Here is an 18,204-nt window from a genome sequence, read left to right on the forward strand (position 1 = left end):
AGGTTGTCGAGCTCAATGTGACTTGCGAGCCTGTTGGTGAGCTCGACTTGTTGTTCGTGATGTCGGTGGGGAAGCGCTGTGGCACAATCTGACATTTGGCGGATAAAGGCGAAATCTGCCCGATCTCGAGTTTCTTGTGACTTGAGAAGAAAGCTGCACCGCACGGAGCAGCGCCAAAACTCCACTTTGACAAGTCACATGAAACTCGACTGAGCACTCACTCTCCAAAAGGTAACGCGTCAGAGAGCTGATCGACCATCCTTCCCTCTCTTCCCACCAGCACCATCCGCCTTCCTAGTCAAGATGGCGTCCTCATGGGCTCATACGGGCATCGCGCCCCTCCTGGAGCGCATGAAGTCCCAAGACTCGGACTTCCGTTACATGGCCCTCAATGATCTCATCTCAGAGCTCTCGAAGGACAGCTATGCTCAGATGGACGACAGCACCGAAAACAACACCCTCCGTCAGGTGCTCGCCCTTATGAAGGATTCCAACACGGAAGTCAAGAACATGGCCGTGCGCTCCCTCGCTATTCTGGTGCCGCGGTCGCGCGAGAAGAACATGCAGCATGTCATTGACACCCTCATCGAATACATCTCGTCCAACAATGACGAGCTCAGAGACATCGCTGCGCTCGCACTCAAGACCGTCACCGCACAGATGCCCACCCGCTCTTCGTACGCCAGCACTGCACTCAACAAGCTGGCACCAAAACTGCTGAATCACATCGCAGACGCGGCTGCGTCACAAGAACTCCTCATCGATTCGCTCGACATCCTTGCAGAGCTCATCAACAAGTTTGCTGCCACTGTCACCACCACCGTTCAGCTCCAGAACTCGCTGCTCAAAAATGTCGTACCTGCCATGCGTCATCCCCGCCCAGCCGTTCGCAAGCGTTCGTTGACGGTGCTGGGTGCCTTGGGCTCGTGTGCTACCTCGGATGTCTTTACCCAGCTCTCCGTCCAGCTCAGCTCCGACCTTGCGCCCAAGAGCGCCGTCGAGACTCGAAAAACTGCTGCCCAGCTCATCGGGATCTTTGCGCGCACCTGTCCACGAAGACTCGGTCGTCGCCTGCCGGAATTCATGCCGGCTGTCATTCAGACTGCCAAACATGACAACGATGAGCTGCGAGAGACGTGCCTTCAATCGATCGAGCTCATCCTCCTCCGCTGTCCAGCTGAGGTTACACCGTTCGTCAATGCGTCTATCGACCTTGCCATCACACTCATCAAGCACGACCCTAACTATGCAGGCTTTGACGACGATGAGGAGATGCGCGACGCCGATGACGACTTTGGCGAAGACGACGAAGACGATGATCTGATCGACGACGATTACTCGGACGACGATGACATGTCGTGGAAGGTGCGAAGAGCGTCTGCCAAAGTGCTCAACGCTGCATTGACGAGTCGACCGGAGCTGTTGTCCCAGAACGTCAGCTCGGTAGCGCCTGTTCTAGTCGCTCGCTTCTCTGAGCGCGAAGAGAGCGTCCGCCTCGAGGTTCTTGACACCTTCCTCGCCTTGCTCAAGCAGATGCAGCTGTACGCCGGCGGTCCGCAAGCCACCGAAGTCATCGGCTCCAGTTCGGCGTCCTCCGCGAGTCAAGCTGCTGCCATCGCTGCTGCAGGTGTACTCAAGCGCAAGCGTAACGAGATGGATGCCGACGATACCGAAGACTCGCCACGCGGTCAGCTGTCCTCGCTGGTTCCGGCCATCGCCAAAGCGCTCGAACGCGAGATCGTGTCCAAGTCGATCCCCACACGCCACAAGAGCTTTGTCGTTCTGCGAGAACTGGTCATGGTGCTTCATGGCGGTCTAGAGGCCCACATCGGCTCGATCCTCGCAAGCACGGAGAAGGCCTTGAAGGGCGCAGAATCGGCTTCCTCTGGTGGATCCAATCTCAAGGCTGACGTCCTTGGATTCTTCCGTGTCCTCTTCCTCACCCACGCTCCAAAGAGCTTCGACGACCAGCTGCCCACGCTTGTGCCCATCTTGGCAGCATCCATCGAGGACAAGCTACACCGCAGCTGCATTGAAGCGTTCCTCACCTGTTCGCAACTCGTGTCGGTGCTTCGACCTCTCAGTGCGACTGCTGCGAGTCCGACCACCGCTCGTCCCGGCCAATACAAGCCGTACCTGCTGCAGATCTACTCTGCCGCTGTTTCTCGACTCAATCGGCTCGATTCCGATCAGGAGATCAAGGAACGTGGTATCGCTTGTCTTGGTGTCTTGCTTGCGCACGCCGGCGACGATCTCGCCGAGAAGCACGACGAGTGCTTTGAACTGCTCACGGCTCGTCTCACCAACGAGGTGACGCGCTTCGTCACCGTCAAAGTCATCGCTCAGATCGCCGCTTCGCCAGTCTGCTCGGGGCCTGCATTTGACGCCTTCCTGCAGAGCGCAATTGCCGAAGTCGCGACACTGCTCCGCAAGTCGAACCGCCAGCTTCGCCTCGCAGCCTTCGACTGTCTTGCGGCTGCCCTCTCTCGCTCTTCGACCAAGCTGAACACGGCTTCGTCCAACTCGATCCTGGCCGAGGTACAGCCGCTCGTCAACGCCGATATGGACATGAAACTCCTCCCGCACATCTTGCGCAGTGTCAACTTGATCCTGCTCAACGACCCAGCGACACGCGAGTCGGTTCGCGTCTCAGTACTTCCGCAGATCCACTCTGTGCTCAGGCTGCCGATTGCACAAGGACCTGCGATGGAGTCGCTGCTCGAGTTTTTGCGACTCTACGTCAGCGCTCAGCCAGAATCTGCACCCGAGACAGTTGAAGAGCTGCTAGCCGCGCTCGAGTCCGCCAAGGGCAGCGTCAGCGGCACTCACCTGTACTCGACCGTCTCGCGCTGCATCGGAGCAGTGTGCACCGTCTCGGAAGCAGCCAGCGGCAATGTGGCCGCCAAGGCGACAGCGACGCTGCAGAACGATGGCGGCAAGGATACGGAGGTCTACTTTGCGCTGCTCTTGCTCGGCGAGCTTGGGCGCTTCAACGACTTTTCGTCGCGTGCCGGTCTCCTCGACCGAGTTCTGCGCTTCTACGTCGCCGACTCGGAGGAGGTCAAGATGGCTGCTGCCTTCGCGGTGGGCAACATGACCGTCGGCGCGCTTCCAGTGTTCCTGCCGGCGATCCAAGAACGCATCAGCGCTCCCTCGGACGACAAGACTTCCAGTCTGCGCTTCCTGTCATTGCACGCGCTCAAGGAGCTCATCACGCACGGGTCCGCCGAGCAGCTCAGCGTCGTTGCTGAGCAAGTGTGGCCGGTATTGTTCGACGCATGCGAAACGAAAGAGGAAGGTGTACGTTCGATTGGTGCCGAGTGTCTGGCGCGTCTGACCCTCAGCGAGCCGACAAAGTTCCTTCCGCTCCTGCAGGAGCGCCTGCGCTCACCATCGATGTCCGTTCGCGCCACTGTGTTGGCCGCGATCCGCTTCACCCTCTCCACCGAGTCTTCCGCAGCATACGACGAGCTGCTCGCCCCCGTCCTGGTCGACTTCCTCACCCTCCTCTCGGACCCCGAACTCGAGGTGCGTCGAAATGCCACCTTCGCACTCAACTCTGCGGCGCACAACAAACCCTATCTCATCCGGGACCATCTTCCAACACTCCTCCCGCTGCTCTACTCCGAGACGCACGTCCGCGCCGAGCTGCTCCGCAAAGTGGCCATGGGCCCATTCCAGATCGTCACGGACGACGGGCTCGATTTGCGCAAGAACGCCTACGAAACGATGTATCAGCTGCTAGACAGCCTATGGTCGCGTCTACACCTGCCCGAGTACCTAGACCGCGTGATCGCCGGCCTATCGGATGCCGATGACGGCATAAAGACGCTATGCTATCTGATGGTGATCAAGCTTGTCGAGCTGCGATCGTCGGCGGTGCGGGCGGTGCTGGCTGGGCGGTTGGAGGAGCTCGCCGAGCCAGTGGGCGCTACGTTGAGGAGCAAGTTGAAGGAGACCGCGACCAAACAGGAGATTGAGAAGCAGGTGGAGCTGCAGCGGTTTATCTATAAGATGTTGGTGGTCGTCACGAGGGATTTGGAAGGGGTGGGGACGGGGACGCCCAAGTTTGCGGCGGTTGTGCAGGAGGCCAAGACGGGCGCTGGGGGTGCGACGACGAGCAATGGTAGTGGCACGGCGCAGGGTGCTCAGCCAGGGGCGCTGTGGAGAGAGGTCGAGGCGAGTTTGGGGGCGTCTTCGTGAGAAGTCGTTTGTCCTCAATCGCACACAATTGAACAAACGCACTTTCAAATGTGAACCTGGGTTGTGTGAACTGGACTGCTGATTCGCTACGTCGTTGTGACGGGCACATTTGCCAACCGGGGAAAAGCCTCCTTCGCACTGAGCACCAGCACCCCCCTCTCGTGCGCAATGTACCCTTTCACATACCCTTTGTATATCAGCGTCGCTAAAACCCATTCCAGCTCCTCCTTAGTGTATCGCAATCCAACCAACTCGGAGCTGGTGGCGGCGTGCAGCGTTGTCAGGGCAATTCTTGTCGGTTGGGTCGATGTCCCTGGCGCGGGGGGTAGGGAGAGGTAGGTGAGTTTGAGCAACGTTCTCAGCGTCGCATCCCTCGCGCGCTCTATTGCGATGTAGGTTCCGCGTTTGACGAGCCATCTTTCCGTCTGCGGGTGACGAAGGGCGGAATCGAAGCGTTTGACATCTCCTGTGCGAAGAGCCTCGATGAACGGCTTGTACACCTCGAGCTTCGACAACAGGGAGGGATGGGGTAGTTGACCTTTCAACAGCTTCACCGGCACAAGATAAACCAGTATCAACCCCACCTGCTCCTGTCCTCGTTTACACCCCCTCAACGCCCTCTCCAACTCGACCTCCCCTCGCTCATACTCTTCGTTCAAAAACGCCAGCACGCCCGTATAGTATCGAAAGGTCACCTGTTGACTCCTCGGAAAGTCCTCCAGTTCTGGCAGTGCCGCGGCGGAGATGGCGCGAAGAATGTTGCGACAGAGCGAAATGCTCTTCAGTCGAAAATACGTCTTAAACACCAACCCAACGATCTCATACGTTCCCCATTTGCGCGAGTCGACGAGCGAGGGGTTGCGATCGGCGATGCACGCGGTGAAGGCCTTGTTGAGCTGTCGGGCACACTCTTCCAACCTTCTGTTGGGTTGCGCTGCCGTTCGCACCGCCGGGTTTCCACTCGGGACGTCTGCCGCGGCGGAATCGGCCTGAACGGCCAACCAGCGCAGGTTGAGGCAGAGAATGCGCAATAGCGGCAATGCCCACCGCCCAGGGGTAAGAGTGGAGAAGAAACGCAAAAAGGCAGTGACGACAGAGTTGTACGCATCAAATGCCTCCCCCAACCTCTCCCCCCTCGTCCGACCCTCGGCATCCACCCCTCCCGCCGGCAGGGATGATGCGATGGAGAAGGAGTACAACGCAGACAGGTGGTGCGAACACATGTCTTCCCACGGACTCGCCAGGTAGCCGGTGCATTTGCGCAGCGCGGCGATGATGCGTGGTGGACGTGGGTCGGGCAGTTCGAGCAGGAGAGAGGCCGCGAGAGGTCCGCCGATGGCGAACAGCTGGGCGAGGGTGTGGCCGTCCGAGGTGGAGGCGGCGGTGATGACCGCATCGGCGAAGAGCGAGGGCTTCATTGTAGGGGCGAAAGGATGGTGAGGGGGAAGGGAGTGGATGGGGAAGAGGTTCTTCTCGTCGTACCCTCCACCAAAAATGACAGCTCGGATGTCGGGTTTTGGTGCTGTCGTGCTGGGTGGACCCTGAACAGCTTGGCTTGCCTTGGCACCTTGCTCCGCTCATTCGAGTCTTGTTCACCCATAGACGCTCACATCAGCACCATAGTCGCACACACGAGGGATAGTCAATCGTACAACCCTTGCCTAAGCATTGAACCATAAGCACATGCCCTCGCCCACCTCCATGAGGGGCGAGGGACAGAAATTTCGTACATGAAGGCCACTCGCACGCCTGCTTCGTGCTAGACCTTCCCCCATTTCCACTCGGTGACCATGCACACAGCTCCTCCCTCGCGCAATCCTTGCGTTGCGTCAGTAAAGGTAAGTACGAAAGCCGCTCTTCAGTCCAAATTCAGCAGCAGCAGAGTTGTCAACCGAGAAGGTCGTCGAGCACGAGCGACGAGATGGTTGTTGGGTAGTTTCGATACCTCGCGTAGCGGGCTAGGATCAGGACGCGAAAGATGACGCGGCAGGTGGTGCGCAGTCCGAGCAGTTGGGCGGGTGTGACTATCTCTCCCACTTCCTCTCTCTCTGGTGGTTGAGTGGGCGGATTGAGGAGGGAGGAGAACAGCCCGCCGAGCTTGCTATTCGCAGCGATGGCCACTTTGGTCGTGAGCGGTTCGACTTTGCCCTTGCTCTTGGTAGGCGTTCCTGGTGCAGCATGTCCCGCTAACCAGCCCATGAGACCCCACTTACCCTCCTTGGGTTGTACATCCGCGGTCGAACTCATCTGCTGCTGCTGATTTGGGACGAGCGTTTCGTACCTACCTTTCTCCTCGAGCTTTTTCGTCATCGCGGCGCGTCTCGCCTGTGTGCGCAGCCACCCCAGCAGGCGCTTTAAAAATTTGTCACCACGGCATACACCGCTCCTGTAAACCCAGCAAACACCAGCACGCCCGAGAGCAGCGCCGCGAGCCGATTCAGCAGCACGTACCGCTCGAGGTCCTTCCAGCCTTGCTTGCTCGCCATGGCGGTCTGGTAGCCTAGCATCGGGCTCGCCTTGGCTGCGTCGGGGCTGAACTCTCCAGGGTAGCCGGCGAAGAGTCGACTCCTCCGCGCCGGCTCCTCTTCCATCAACGGCGTCATGTTCCCACGCCAAACACCGCCAAAGCTCGCCGGCGGCTCCTGGACAACCCGCACGGGCGAGGCGTAGAAACTCACTTCGGGGTTGCTATCGAGCAGCGCGCCGAAGCTGCGCGTCTTGCTCTTGCGCACCCGGCTCGGCGGCGGTCGGCTGGGGTCGGTGCTTGTCGACTGCGCCGTTCCGGTCGTGCCGGTGGAGAGGTACGAGTGGGAAGGCATGCCCGGTAGACCCCAGCTCTCCTGAGTTGAGGCGAAGGTGGTAGACCCAAAGTTGGGAGGAGGCATGGAGGGTTCGTGCTGCCAAACGTCGGTTTTGGGCGAATCGGAGGAGGGATGACGAAGTTGACCGTCAGGGGTGAGGTACCAGCCTCCGATCATCCATAGCCACGGCATGCCTAGGAAGCCCGCCCAGAACATGTTTTTGCTCGGCGTGGCGCTGTCGAGCAGCGAGGCGGGGGTGGCGAATAGCCCGTGGCCGGCGGCGTGCGCTGCTGCTCGACGCTTCGATCGACTGCGGTGCTCGGTTTGCGGAGCCTGGCCATGCGAGTGGTAGGGCAGATGCACACTGCTTGATACACCATGGCGCGGACGAGTAAAGATGGAGACCGTCGGCTGGTCGTCCGGATGATCCTGCTCGTAGTGGTGGTGGTAGTCGTCATCGGCGAACCGGGCGGTGCGGGTCCGACGATGCAAACGCGTCTCCTTCTTTTCGGGACTGATGCCAAAGTCGTTCAGCTCGGTAGTGGGCTGGGTCGCATCGTGGAAGTCGACCCCTTCGGCGTAGTATCCAGCGTCGTGCTCGCCAGCGTACGCCCAGCCTTCGGCCATATCCGGCACGGGAGTGTGGAACGTCTCTGCGGCGTCTTCGGCGTACTCGGCCTGGTTGAACGCCATACCTTGGCTTGCGAGACGGCGCATCTCATCGCGCGCGCGGTCGAGCTCGGACAGAGTGAGCCCATGGTCCGCAGCAGAAGGAGCGGGGCGGGCCGCCGTCGCGCTGCCGGCCAGCATGAGGGGGATGTGGTTGACCGTCGACGCTCCTGCAGGCTGACGAGCTTCGAACGCCATACGAGGCGTGAAGCCAGCCGGGCTGTTTGCGTCCATAGGCGAGCGCATTGCGTCAAACCAAGCATGCTCGGGTGCACCAGTGATATCCTCGCCCTGCTCGGGAACGGGCAGCGTCGTCATCCGCTCCTTACCACCAAACACGCCCATCGACATCCTCTTCCTGTTCATACTCGCGACTCTTGAAAAGCCACCGTGACGCACCGCCGCGGCATCCTGCGGCTCCTCGCGACTCTCGTCGTGCACGTACGGCAGCCTCGACTCGACCACGGCGGGCGTAGAAGTGATGTACCCAATCCCCGAGTTCCTCTTCTTCTGCCTCTCCATGGCGCTCATCCGTCTGAGCTTCTTGAGTGCATCCACGCGTTCCTTCTCCCGCTCTTCCGCGGATGCGCCGGAGCGGTCCATGCTCTCTTCCGCGGTGTCGACGACTTTATCCTCATCGAGCGGGGGCGGGATGCGTGGTGACCCGGCGAGCAGCCGCAGCGCTACAGCACGGGCATCCTTCTCCGCCACCTCGTCCTCTTCTCCCGGTGTTGGGGAGCGGAACCGCTCGCGGGCCTGGAATCGGCCGCTGCTCTGACGCTTTTCCACCAGCGAGAGCGGGCGGAAGGTGCGCGACGGAACACGATCCCGGCTGCTACTGCTGCTGTTGGCCTGCTCGAGGTCAATAGAGCGATCCCCCGAGGCTTGGCGGGGGGACGCAACGGCCGTCCAGAGCTTGCTCACCCACGGAGCGGCGGCAGGTCTTGCGCCCTCGATCTTGACGGCCTCAGGCACAGGGGCAGCGTCGTTCAGATCGACACTGACAAATTTGCTCTCTGGGTTGAGTAGGCTTTCTCGACTGCGATGTGCGGCGATCGTTTTCGGCTTGACCCCGGGCCGGCTACCATCAGCGGGCGCAGGCGTGGCGTTGTACGTGAAGGCAGAGATGGTCGATGCGACGCTCTGCGATGGGTGGAGCACTTGGGCGCGATTGACGGTGACCTCGGCGGGCGTGTTCGGATCGGGACCGAGAGCCTTGGCGGCTGGACCGCGGGTGAGGAGCACCTCTTTGGACTTGCTCCGTTTGCGATGAAGCTTCGCCTCGGGAGACATTTGGATCGCCAGGTGCGGCGAGGGCGCATCCGGCTCTTGCTGACGCATGGAAACGCGTGAGGCCTGACGTAGGAGGTCGGTGGTTATCGGTGCAAAGCCGTGCTGCTTAGCCTCGACTTGCGAAGCAGGGAAGTTAAGGTCGAGACCGAGACCGATCACCTTCTCCTGCTCGTTGTCGTTCTGCGTAGTGGGAGGAGGCAGCTGGAAGTTCAACAGCAACGGGGATTGGGCCCATGGCCCCGTCGTGCCACTGCGATTGCGCGTCATCGGCAGGTTCATCTTGGAAGCTGTCTCCAGCTCGTTGTGCGTGTTTGCGCGCTCCATCAGACTGGGCTGACCTGCGACGAACCCAAACGGATCCGATCGCTCCTCCGGCGTCGACGCGGTCGAGATGACCATCGTGTGGCGCTTGACGTGCTCGTCGTCCGTGCTTTCGGTGTCCTGTCTTTCTCTTGTCTCTTTGTCTTCGGCAGGTGCGATGTGGCTCGCGCGGATGCTCAGTCGTACGGCCTGCTGGTTGGCCTCCAACAATCGCGCGTGAGACGCCAACTCCTCATGCTGCGCCATGGCCTTCCTCGAACGCTGCGTCCGAATCCACTGTTCCGTATCGCGCTCGCCCCGCTCGTCGGCCTCCTGCAACGTCGCCCCTGCTCCGCCGAGCGACATGGCAGGGTGCACCACCTTCTCCGTCGGCAGCGGCACCTCGCTGGGTGGTCGCGTGAAGGTCGTCTTTGCGCTATCCGGAAAAGCGGGCGTGAAGGGCGTCAAGGGGCTCATCGACGGTGTGGACCGATCGGACATGCTCCACGTCATGCCCGTCGACGCGGTCGACGCGAGCGTGTTGCTGAATGCCATGGGTTGCGAGCTCGCGCCGCTCGACGAAGTCGTCCAGTTTCCGAAGATCGCCTCGTAGCGCTGAAGAGGCGGAAGTGGCGGCGCCGCATCGTCAGACGCCCATCGACGGTCGTGCACGCTCCGGCTGCTCGTCGTCATGGGCAAACCGTCCGAGGCGGCGGTGCGGAAGCTGTCCAGGCTGCTGCGCTGCGTCGACCGCGGCACCGTCGTCGCATCGTTGGCGGTGTTGTACGCCGACGACTGGGTGGGGAACGACGGGCTGACGGCGAGCGGCGACGGGAGGGGTTCGGTGGGTGGTGGAAACGGAGGAGGCCCAAGCGAGGCGAGCGATGCAGAGGCGCGGAAGGAGCGATTGGAATGGGAGCGTGCGCGCTTGGCCACGGGTGTCGCGCTTAATGGTGTGGTAGCCGTGGGCGTGCGCCGAAGCGCCTCGTTGCTCGTCGAGGTCGATGCTGTTCGACGCACTTCTCGCCCTGGAGTCGTCTCGGGAATGCGATTGATCGAGGCGCCTCGACGAGTAGCGCTGAGCGGTGTGACGGGCAGCGCGGGAGGTGCACCGAAGTCACCCATGAACGCCGCCGAAGTGGAAGCACCAGGTGTGACGGGGGAGAAGGCGCTTTGTCCGACTTGCTGGCTCGGTGGTCGCACACTCGGCTGAGGCGGTCGCGCTCGCTGGGAAGATTGCGGCGTCAAGGTGAGCGGTGCCGGCGGCGCCTTCCTCCGCTTGTCCCACGTCGCATTAGCTTGCATGCTGCGTACTACACTGCTGTTCGTGGACGACGAAAGTGAGCCCGAAGACGACGATGACGTGACAGCTGGCATGAGCGAGCTGCCTACTGTGGCAGTGTGGTTCCCTGGAGCTTGGAGCGACTCCGGCGTGTCATCTGGTGAAAACTGGCTCGTCAACATCCCCGTCTCTCTCGAGCTATCAAAGGCGGTTCCGCTCGAGTCCTGCTGCTCCGACGACGACGACCGGTCGAATCTGGAAATGTAATCGAACGAGAGGTCGAGGTCGACATCGCCATCATCGGACGCTACTGCGGGGCGCTTGTTGGCGTAAATCGGATCAAAGTCGGCCGACCCGACGAGGGTGAGTGGTCGCCCGCCGAAGGATGTGCGCGCAAGATCGGCGGAGAAATGGTACACTTTGCGAGACTCGTCGTCCTTGAAGGAGACGCTGTCGGTGCGTGTGGAAGGTGGTTCTGCAAAGGCGGACGTGTCCGGGCTGGGCGTGTTGGCGAGCCAGAGACCTGCGCCGGATCCGCTGTGGCTGTGTGGCGAACGATGGGCGGTGGTGAGCGTGGAGGGCTTGCGCGTGATGGAGGGGCCCTCGAGACCTGCGGTGGAGGTCGAGGCGCTCGTCATGGTGTCGATTGCCGTCACTGAGTGCTGTAATCCAGGGATGTGTTGTTGGATGCTTATGCCGTTCTGGCCGTATGGTTCTGCTAGACGAGCTGGCTGCCTGCTTCAGCTTGAGTGATTGAGCATGGTGGCTAGACAGAGTAGTGGTGGTTTCAATCACGTGCAGTCACTACGTCTCTGGCGTTGTTTTGATCGTCCCAGCGTGCGTTTGCTGCAGCGAAATGAAGCTGCGAGACGATCTATTCAATGAAAGTGGGTCGTATGTATTAGATGAAGCAACGCCGATCACGAAAGCACTCGTGACGACCTGATCAAATGCGTGGTGTTGGTGAAGTCGGAGGTGGTATCGGCAATGGAGGATGTAGGATAGCGATGTCGAGGATGGTGTTGGTGGTAGCAACTTTGGCGACGACGTCAACGACGAAACGATGAGCAAGTCGAATGCACGGCCAGGGCGGTAGCGAGGGCGGGTACGGCGCTCAGCTTAGGCGAGATGGATGCTAGAACCTCACTGATGTCGCAGCCTTGGCTTGGGTTGGGCGTGTTCAGGGTTGAGCGAGGGCGGTAGAGTAGGTGTCTCAGATGGGTCGAACCGGGGCAAAAAGTCGAAAGCACAGAGCGAGGGGGGAGCAGCTGCTGCTTGACGAGGACTGCGAGGGGACCAATGTTTTGGATCAGCAAAAGAGGGGCAGATCTGCGGCAGTTGCGGCTGGTCGGAGAACCAAAGGGATCGTCGAGGGGCATAAGAATTCATTCCTCCCCCCGTTCTACAGAGTCGGTCTCCATTGTGACAGCGGTAAGGTCAGGTTGCTCGTGCAGCTCTTCATGAGCGGAGCAGCAAAGAGTTGCTCTCTTGGTGTGTCACCCAAAGGCACGTTTCGATGACCAAGCTAATGTAGGCGAGGCGAGGCATGCAGGTAGCAAATGAATGATGCAGCGTTGCGCAGACGGCGCAGACGAGAGGCAGGGCCATGTAGCTCGGGGAGACTCGAGCCTGAGGCTGATCTTGAGGAGCAGCGCAGAGAGATGGTTGACCTGTCAATCTTGACTCTAAAGAATTTCCAAGCCACCGACGCGCAGCAGCCACGCGTCTTTTAAATAGTCAAAACAACACAACAACACCGCTCTCCCTTCTGTCCAACCCTGTTTTGCAGCTCCGCCTCGGCGATGGAGTCTGTTTGAGCCTTTTCCCCCTCTCTAGCTTGACTCATCCCCGTCGACATTCCGGTTACCAACAGCCGGCATTACTTCTTGCTTGCCGTAAGAGCTAGGTGCGAGCGAGCTAGACGTTCCGGTCAGTTGAGTTTCAACCCAGTGGCTCTGGTACCGTGGCTGGCGCAGCACAGTCGGACTGTGGCTGCAATGATCTGCGTTCTTTGCAGAAGCGTGCATCGCAAGCCTCTTTTCAGCTTCATGCGCCGCAATTTTAATTAGATGTTAGAGTCTCTTGCTGCCCATCATGATTATCTAATCCACTTTCTTCTCGCCAGGGTCTTCTCGGACGCATTGACCTTGATCATTCCTTTCTCCTCGACTTCTATCCGCCCAACTCATCTGGAGTAGCGCACAGCTCCAAGACGGCTTCAACAATGGCATCGCGACCACCCGCTACGAGTGGCAGCAGCGCCAATGCCAACGCCGCTTCTTCCAGCACCGCCAATGCCAACCCATCCTCCTCCAAAACCTCCACCGCATCCTCCCAGCAACCGCAGATCTCGCTCCTCGGCACCTTACCCATCCACCTCCTCCCCTCGCTCCTCCGTCGCATCGAGTCGGCACTCCTCACTCTCCCGCCGACCTTGCTATGCGAGCGAGAGACTGTGCTTTCACGGCACGACGACGAAACATCTGCCGTTCGCGAGACCGGGGACAATGCGTGGGCAAGCGTAGTCAAGGCGCGTCGTGGCGTGAAACTGCGAGTTCGCGAAACGGCCATTCCCTCTCGCTCCTCTATAGAGTGCACTTTGCATTTGCCATTACCGAGTCTACCGGAGCGACAGTATCCGAGAGCGTCGGTGCGGCCGAGCTACACCGTACAAGTGCTCTCCGATAGCCCCCTTGCACAGGAGCTTCCTTCCGACCCCTTTGCGACGAGCGATGGAGGGGGCGTGGATCCGACAGCGCTGGATACCGATCCAGTGAATGGGTGGAAGAGCTTCGTCTCATCCATCGGCTGGCGTCCCCACTTTTCGTTCTTGCGCCACGGACTAACGTACGCACTCAACGAAAATCTCACTCGGGTCTCCAGCACAGCAACGACCAACCCGTTCAACCCCGCACAGGGGACCAAACATAGCTTGAACGTGTATCGCATATTTACGCCCGATCCAACGGGGTATACGGACGACTGGGTGCCGTTGGATCCCGAAGGGGCGACCGTGGTGGTTGAGCTGGTGGCGACGGTGGGGGCCCAGTTGGATCAGAGCCATTTTAATCCCTACTGCGCGCCCGCCGAGCTGCCCGGTCAGTCCGGGGGCTTGGATGCCAACTCGACCATTGAGAGCGCGATCGAGTTTGCGGATGGCGTGGCTAGGGCGCTGCGCGGCTTGGTAGATCTCAGAAGGGAGGCGTACGATTGATCACATCCGGCCTTTGTATTTGTACACATTGTAAGCAGTGCTTTCATTGCGAGGGTCGATTGAGCGTGGTGCTGAGTCCCTGAGTGGTGGTGTCCTCTTCTCTGTGCTGCACCATTTTAACACCGCACAAAGGCACCAAGCTGGGCCGACCATGCGCGCACTGGAACGGAAACCTGCACTCGCCCAGACGCCTCACCAGCCGCTCGCTCGCCTCCCTGCTCAGCGCATCATTGAACATGATGGCACTGCGACAGGCTGTGCTCTTGATGACATTCATCAGCGAGCCAGGCATAAATCGCGACAATGTCAGCCAGTCCAAATGCTTCGCAATCGCGTCAGCCCACGACGCGGCCTCGTCCAAGCATTCAGCAAAGGTCCTCTCCAGCAATCCCATATCCTTGATGCTGCCCCGTTCGGTCAACGCTTTATCCTTGAGAACATAAGGTACACCGCCGAGATCAACCTGCGCATGTCCAAGCTTGGAATGGATGAGAAAGGCGTCCTTGATCGACCAGCCCATCCTCGCCAGGCCGGTGGTAATGGCGGAACTGCCTTTGATGAGCGCTTGCTGCTCGGTGGTGATCGTCAGAGTCAGGCTCGAAGGGAGTGGGTGGGCAGCGGTGCCAGCGATGCAGTCGGCGATATACTTGTCCAGCAGCCGTTCAAGGCGGTATCGCTCATCTGCAGCGTGCTGATCGACGCAAAACATGATCATGCCTGTCCCAGGCACCGTCGACGCAGTGCAGCAGAGAATGAACTTGCTGTCCATCTGATCGATTACGTTGGCCTGTTGCAGCGCTGAACGCGTGATGGCGAGCTCGAGAGTGGTTGTCCCTGATAAGGTGGCGTTTTCATGCTTCTCTACCACGTCGCGTGGTCGGGCACAAGTCTGCATTAGAGAAGAGCCGGGGCAGCTAGAGTCAAAGGAGAGATTCTGAACATCCGGAGGCGCTCTCGAGGTCGGCGATGGAATGGCAGCTAGGGCAGCGTCAAGGACCGGATCGTCAAATTCGTCGACACTGCCTGCATCGTCGAAGACTGCTGCCTTCCGAAGAGTACTTGTCCCCAGATCGAGCTTTCTCAAAGACGGGCGCCTCACAGGGGAAAATGCTGTGAGCACCGTTGTCGAAGCGCTACCACTGTCCGCCGCTGATCGACCACCAATGGCGACGCTATGACCTGTACGCAGATCGATGTGGAACAGCCGCCCGTTGACCGGATGTCGCCATTCCGTCATTCCTAGTGGTACCGCAGCCGCCGGTCCGTATGACTCTAATGCCAAAGAGGCTGTGGCAGGCCGCGATCTGGGCAGCGTCGTCACGCCTCGTTCAGGTATGCCTTCGCCGACAGTGCTCGGTCTGGACGGCCGCTGTCGCTTCCGCCATGGCTGTGGATCGGGTTCTGGAGTTCGGTGGATCGACCTCATTCCCACGCTTCAAGATGAAGGGTGGCGGTCAGATCGTTGAGAGGGCGTGCCGTTTTGAGGTCGACAGGATGACCATCATGGTGAATTCAGCTCAGACAAAGCAGCCGATCCGCAACCAGCCTATCGACTTGACAGCAGTAGCGCATCCATGGCTTCCGTCATGGCTGAAACATGGTCCGAGGCAGCAAGACAGAGAAGGTCAGCGTAGTAAGCCGGGTCGGCCAAAAGCATCGAGCAACTGGCAGAAGCGAGCCTTTGGTTAGAAGCAGAGGTGAGCGCGCGCAGGTCTAACTTTAGCCAGCGAAGCGCTCCGAGATCTGCGCAATTTTTTGCGATGTTACACCGAAACCTGACCAGTCATTTCCGCAATTGCTTTGACGCGCAGGGTCCTGATGCAGAGTCACGTGCGATCGCCAGTCAATTAGCGCACTGCTACGCGGTGGGGCTTATCCGCGTCACAGCGCCTTCATCGTGTCAACCTACCCATCTCGTCTCGACATAATACGCCAGCACTTGCCATCTCGTCTTGAACTTCGTTCGAGAGAGGATTAGGAGGAGCAGACAAGCTGGCAACAGCCGGCTTGTGGCGATGACTCAGCAGTGTTTGAGGTGAATCGAGGCGCGGGGCAAAAACAGCCTCGATCCGCGTGCGTGAATTTCAGCTGAGCGCACAACAAGCGCGACTGCACCTGCCCGAGACTCGATCGGCCTCCTGCTCATCCTGACCAAATCTCGGCGCGTCTCCTCGTCAACAGATCATCATCGAAGAGCATCAAGCTCCATGATCCAAACACAAACACACAGGGATAGAGAAGAGAAGGACGTAACCATTAATACAAGAAACAAAAGAGGGAAATCGGACCGGTCGCGTCCAGGCCGGATCGCGTGAGGGCGATCGCATCCATGATTCCTCTCCGAAGAGAAGGAGCACAGAAGGCAGGTGGAATGGACGGTACGAGTGGCAGACATGACAAAGAAACAAAGAGAGCCAATGTTGTACAAAAGGTGTGGAAACTGGCGAGAGCCAGAGACCAGACTAACGGGAGAGCAACATCGCGTATGGCAGTGCCAATGCAGCGATGAGGAACAGAGTACAGTGCTAGAGACCGCAACGAGGCAGTCAGAAGCCGACAAGAAAAGGTATCGAGGGACAAGAGCAGCTACGATCGCGAGGGATCACGTCGCGAGCAGCTTATGCCTTCTTGGCAGCGGCCTTCTTGGCGGCAGGCTTAGAGGCCTTAGGTTGGGTGGGAGCAAGAGGTTTGCGAGCAGCAGCGTCAGCCTAAATGATCATGGAACGAGACAGGGGCAGGGGAGATGATCAGCATCGGAGCGCTGGCTACGTCACTGGTCGATACCGATTCGACAGCGTCGAACTAGCACAGCTACTGTGTAGAATCATCGCCGACGAAAGGCAACGATCATGACAAGACAGGCGACTCCGACGCTGAAGAAAGGGCTGAGAGGGGACTTACCTTCTTGGCAGCAGGCTTCTTGGCCTTGGTGGCCGTTGACGAGGCAACCTTCTTGGCGGCGGGCTTCTTGGCAGCGGTCTGTGGGGGATGAGGACGGAGGAGAGATGGTCAGCGCTTGAATGATGACGATGAGGAAGGGGTGGACGACGACGAAGACGATGGGAGGGATCGCAGGTGGTCATGCGCGGCAACGTTGGTGAAGCCACCACACGCGCTGAGGCCAGCCTCGAAAATCGTGATTATTTTCGCCTCCCATCCATCCGCCTCGATCCGGCATCGATGATGATGGTGACAACATACCTTCTTAGCAGCGGGCTTCTTGGCAGCGGGCTTCTTGGCGGCGACCTTCTTGGCGGCAGCAGGCTTCTTGGCCGCAGCGGGCTTCTTCTCGACCTTAGCCTTGGGGGCAAGCTTGACCTTGCCGGAGGGGCCCTTGGGGAGGACGAACGCCTTCTTCTCGGCACCACGGGTGATGGCCTGGTTGACGCGGGTGTTGAAGCTGGCCTCGGAGCCCTTGGCGGTCTCGGGGTGGTGAGACTGGATGTACTTCTTGATGGTAGCACGGCCGATACCGCCACGGGACTCGGCGGGGTGGGCAAGGATGGCCTCCTTGATCATGGCCTATGGGAACGAAACGCGACGCGACGGACACGATGACGATGGCGAGCAGCGATGAGCAGACGAGAACAAGAGAATCAGTACGTTGTTACAGGCTGGGTGATCGACTGAGCCATCCCAAGTGAGGCACGCGCCAGCATGCATTTTTCGCCATGGTCGGATCCCAGACGCGCGTCGACCGTCCATCCGCGCGAAATAGGCAGATGGCCAACGGATCGTGACGACCAGGATGGAGCCAAGCACGAGGGCGCGTGTATGCGTGCTCTGTATGCTGTGGATTTCGACACCATCACGAGTGAATGGGCATTGGTGATGGACTTACCTCGTAGGAGACGCTGGAGGCAGCGGCCTTCTTGGTGGCGGCCTTCTTGGCGGTGGGCTTGGCGGCGGCAGACATTGTTGCTGTGGGTGTGGTTGACGACGGTGTCGAAGGGTGTTGGTGAAGAGTGTTGGTGGTGGTGAGCAAAGACAAAAGTCTTGACGATGATGTGCAGAGTAGAGATGGTGGTGGGAGAGAGGAAAGAGGGGGGAGAGAGGAGAGGGAGGGGAAAAAGGAAGCGAGGGCACGGGTGGGAGGGCTTTTGGGGGGGACGCGCTGAGTCGTGCTTCGGTATCCCAGAAAATTGCGTCTTGCTTGCTCATTCTCTTGCATTCAGGGTCGGGCAGATGCAAGCCAACGGGCAGTGGAATGACCGGCTCGAGCGGCAAGAAGCAGGGCCATGCAGACTCACTCTGTACACTGCTGATTGAACAGCGGGCGGGGAGGTAAACCGAACTGAGACTGAGACCGAAGCAACAACCGGCGCGTCGAGCTGCTCGGATTGGGAAAAGCGATAAAAACAGGGCCGCTTGCACGCTGCGATATTTCCATAATCTGGGTGCCATTTTCTCGCTCATCGCTCCATGCCCTCCTCCTCCTCCTC

The 18,204-nt window shown here is 59.6% G+C and overlaps 7 protein-coding genes across 7 annotated transcripts; 2 read left to right on the forward strand and 5 right to left on the reverse strand.

Moving 5' to 3' along the window:
* Positions 1-303: 303 nt before the first annotated feature.
* PSEUBRA_000710 (TATA-binding protein interacting (TIP20)) lies at positions 304-4,203 on the forward strand (the record flags this gene model as incomplete). Its single annotated transcript, XM_016434006.1, has 1 exon — positions 304-4,203. The coding sequence occupies one exon, from the start codon at positions 304-306 to the stop codon at positions 4,201-4,203; it is 3,900 nt and encodes a 1,299-aa protein (XP_016294486.1).
* Positions 4,204-4,289: 86 nt separating this feature from the next.
* On the reverse strand, positions 4,290-5,621 carry PSEUBRA_000711 (Proteasome component (PCI) domain protein; the record flags this gene model as incomplete). Its single annotated transcript, XM_016434019.1, has 1 exon — positions 4,290-5,621. The coding sequence occupies one exon, from the start codon at positions 5,619-5,621 to the stop codon at positions 4,290-4,292; it is 1,332 nt and encodes a 443-aa protein (XP_016294487.1).
* A 469-nt stretch (positions 5,622-6,090) lies between these two features.
* On the reverse strand, positions 6,091-6,450 carry PSEUBRA_000712 (uncharacterized protein; the record flags this gene model as incomplete). The annotated part of the gene is made up of 1 exon (XM_016434035.2): positions 6,091-6,450. One exon carries the CDS (start codon positions 6,448-6,450, stop codon positions 6,091-6,093), a length of 360 nt encoding a protein of 119 aa, XP_016294488.2.
* A 107-nt stretch (positions 6,451-6,557) lies between these two features.
* PSEUBRA_000713 (uncharacterized protein) lies at positions 6,558-11,186 on the reverse strand (the record flags this gene model as incomplete). The annotated part of the gene is made up of 1 exon (XM_016434025.1): positions 6,558-11,186. One exon carries the CDS (start codon positions 11,184-11,186, stop codon positions 6,558-6,560), a length of 4,629 nt encoding a protein of 1,542 aa, XP_016294489.1.
* Positions 11,187-12,772: 1,586 nt separating this feature from the next.
* Positions 12,773-13,762, forward strand: PSEUBRA_000714 (uncharacterized protein; the record flags this gene model as incomplete). Its single annotated transcript, XM_016434007.1, has 1 exon — positions 12,773-13,762. The coding sequence occupies one exon, from the start codon at positions 12,773-12,775 to the stop codon at positions 13,760-13,762; it is 990 nt and encodes a 329-aa protein (XP_016294490.1).
* A 43-nt stretch (positions 13,763-13,805) lies between these two features.
* Positions 13,806-14,999, reverse strand: PSEUBRA_000715 (MutL, C-terminal, dimerization; the record flags this gene model as incomplete). Its single annotated transcript, XM_059464477.1, has 1 exon — positions 13,806-14,999. One exon carries the CDS (start codon positions 14,997-14,999, stop codon positions 13,806-13,808), a length of 1,194 nt encoding a protein of 397 aa, XP_059321076.1.
* Positions 15,000-16,380: 1,381 nt separating this feature from the next.
* PSEUBRA_000716 (Winged helix-turn-helix DNA-binding domain protein) lies at positions 16,381-17,678 on the reverse strand (the record flags this gene model as incomplete). Its single annotated transcript, XM_016434030.1, has 4 exons — positions 16,381-16,425; positions 16,664-16,741; positions 16,964-17,284; positions 17,604-17,678. The coding sequence occupies 4 exons, from the start codon at positions 17,676-17,678 to the stop codon at positions 16,381-16,383; spliced, it is 519 nt and encodes a 172-aa protein (XP_016294491.1).
* Between the last annotated feature and the right edge of the window lie 526 nt (positions 17,679-18,204).

Source organism: Kalmanozyma brasiliensis, assembly GCF_000497045.1.
Source record: "Kalmanozyma brasiliensis GHG001 unplaced genomic scaffold PSEUBRA_SCAF10, whole genome shotgun sequence".
NCBI lineage: Eukaryota > Fungi > Basidiomycota > Ustilaginomycetes > Ustilaginales > Kalmanozyma > Kalmanozyma brasiliensis.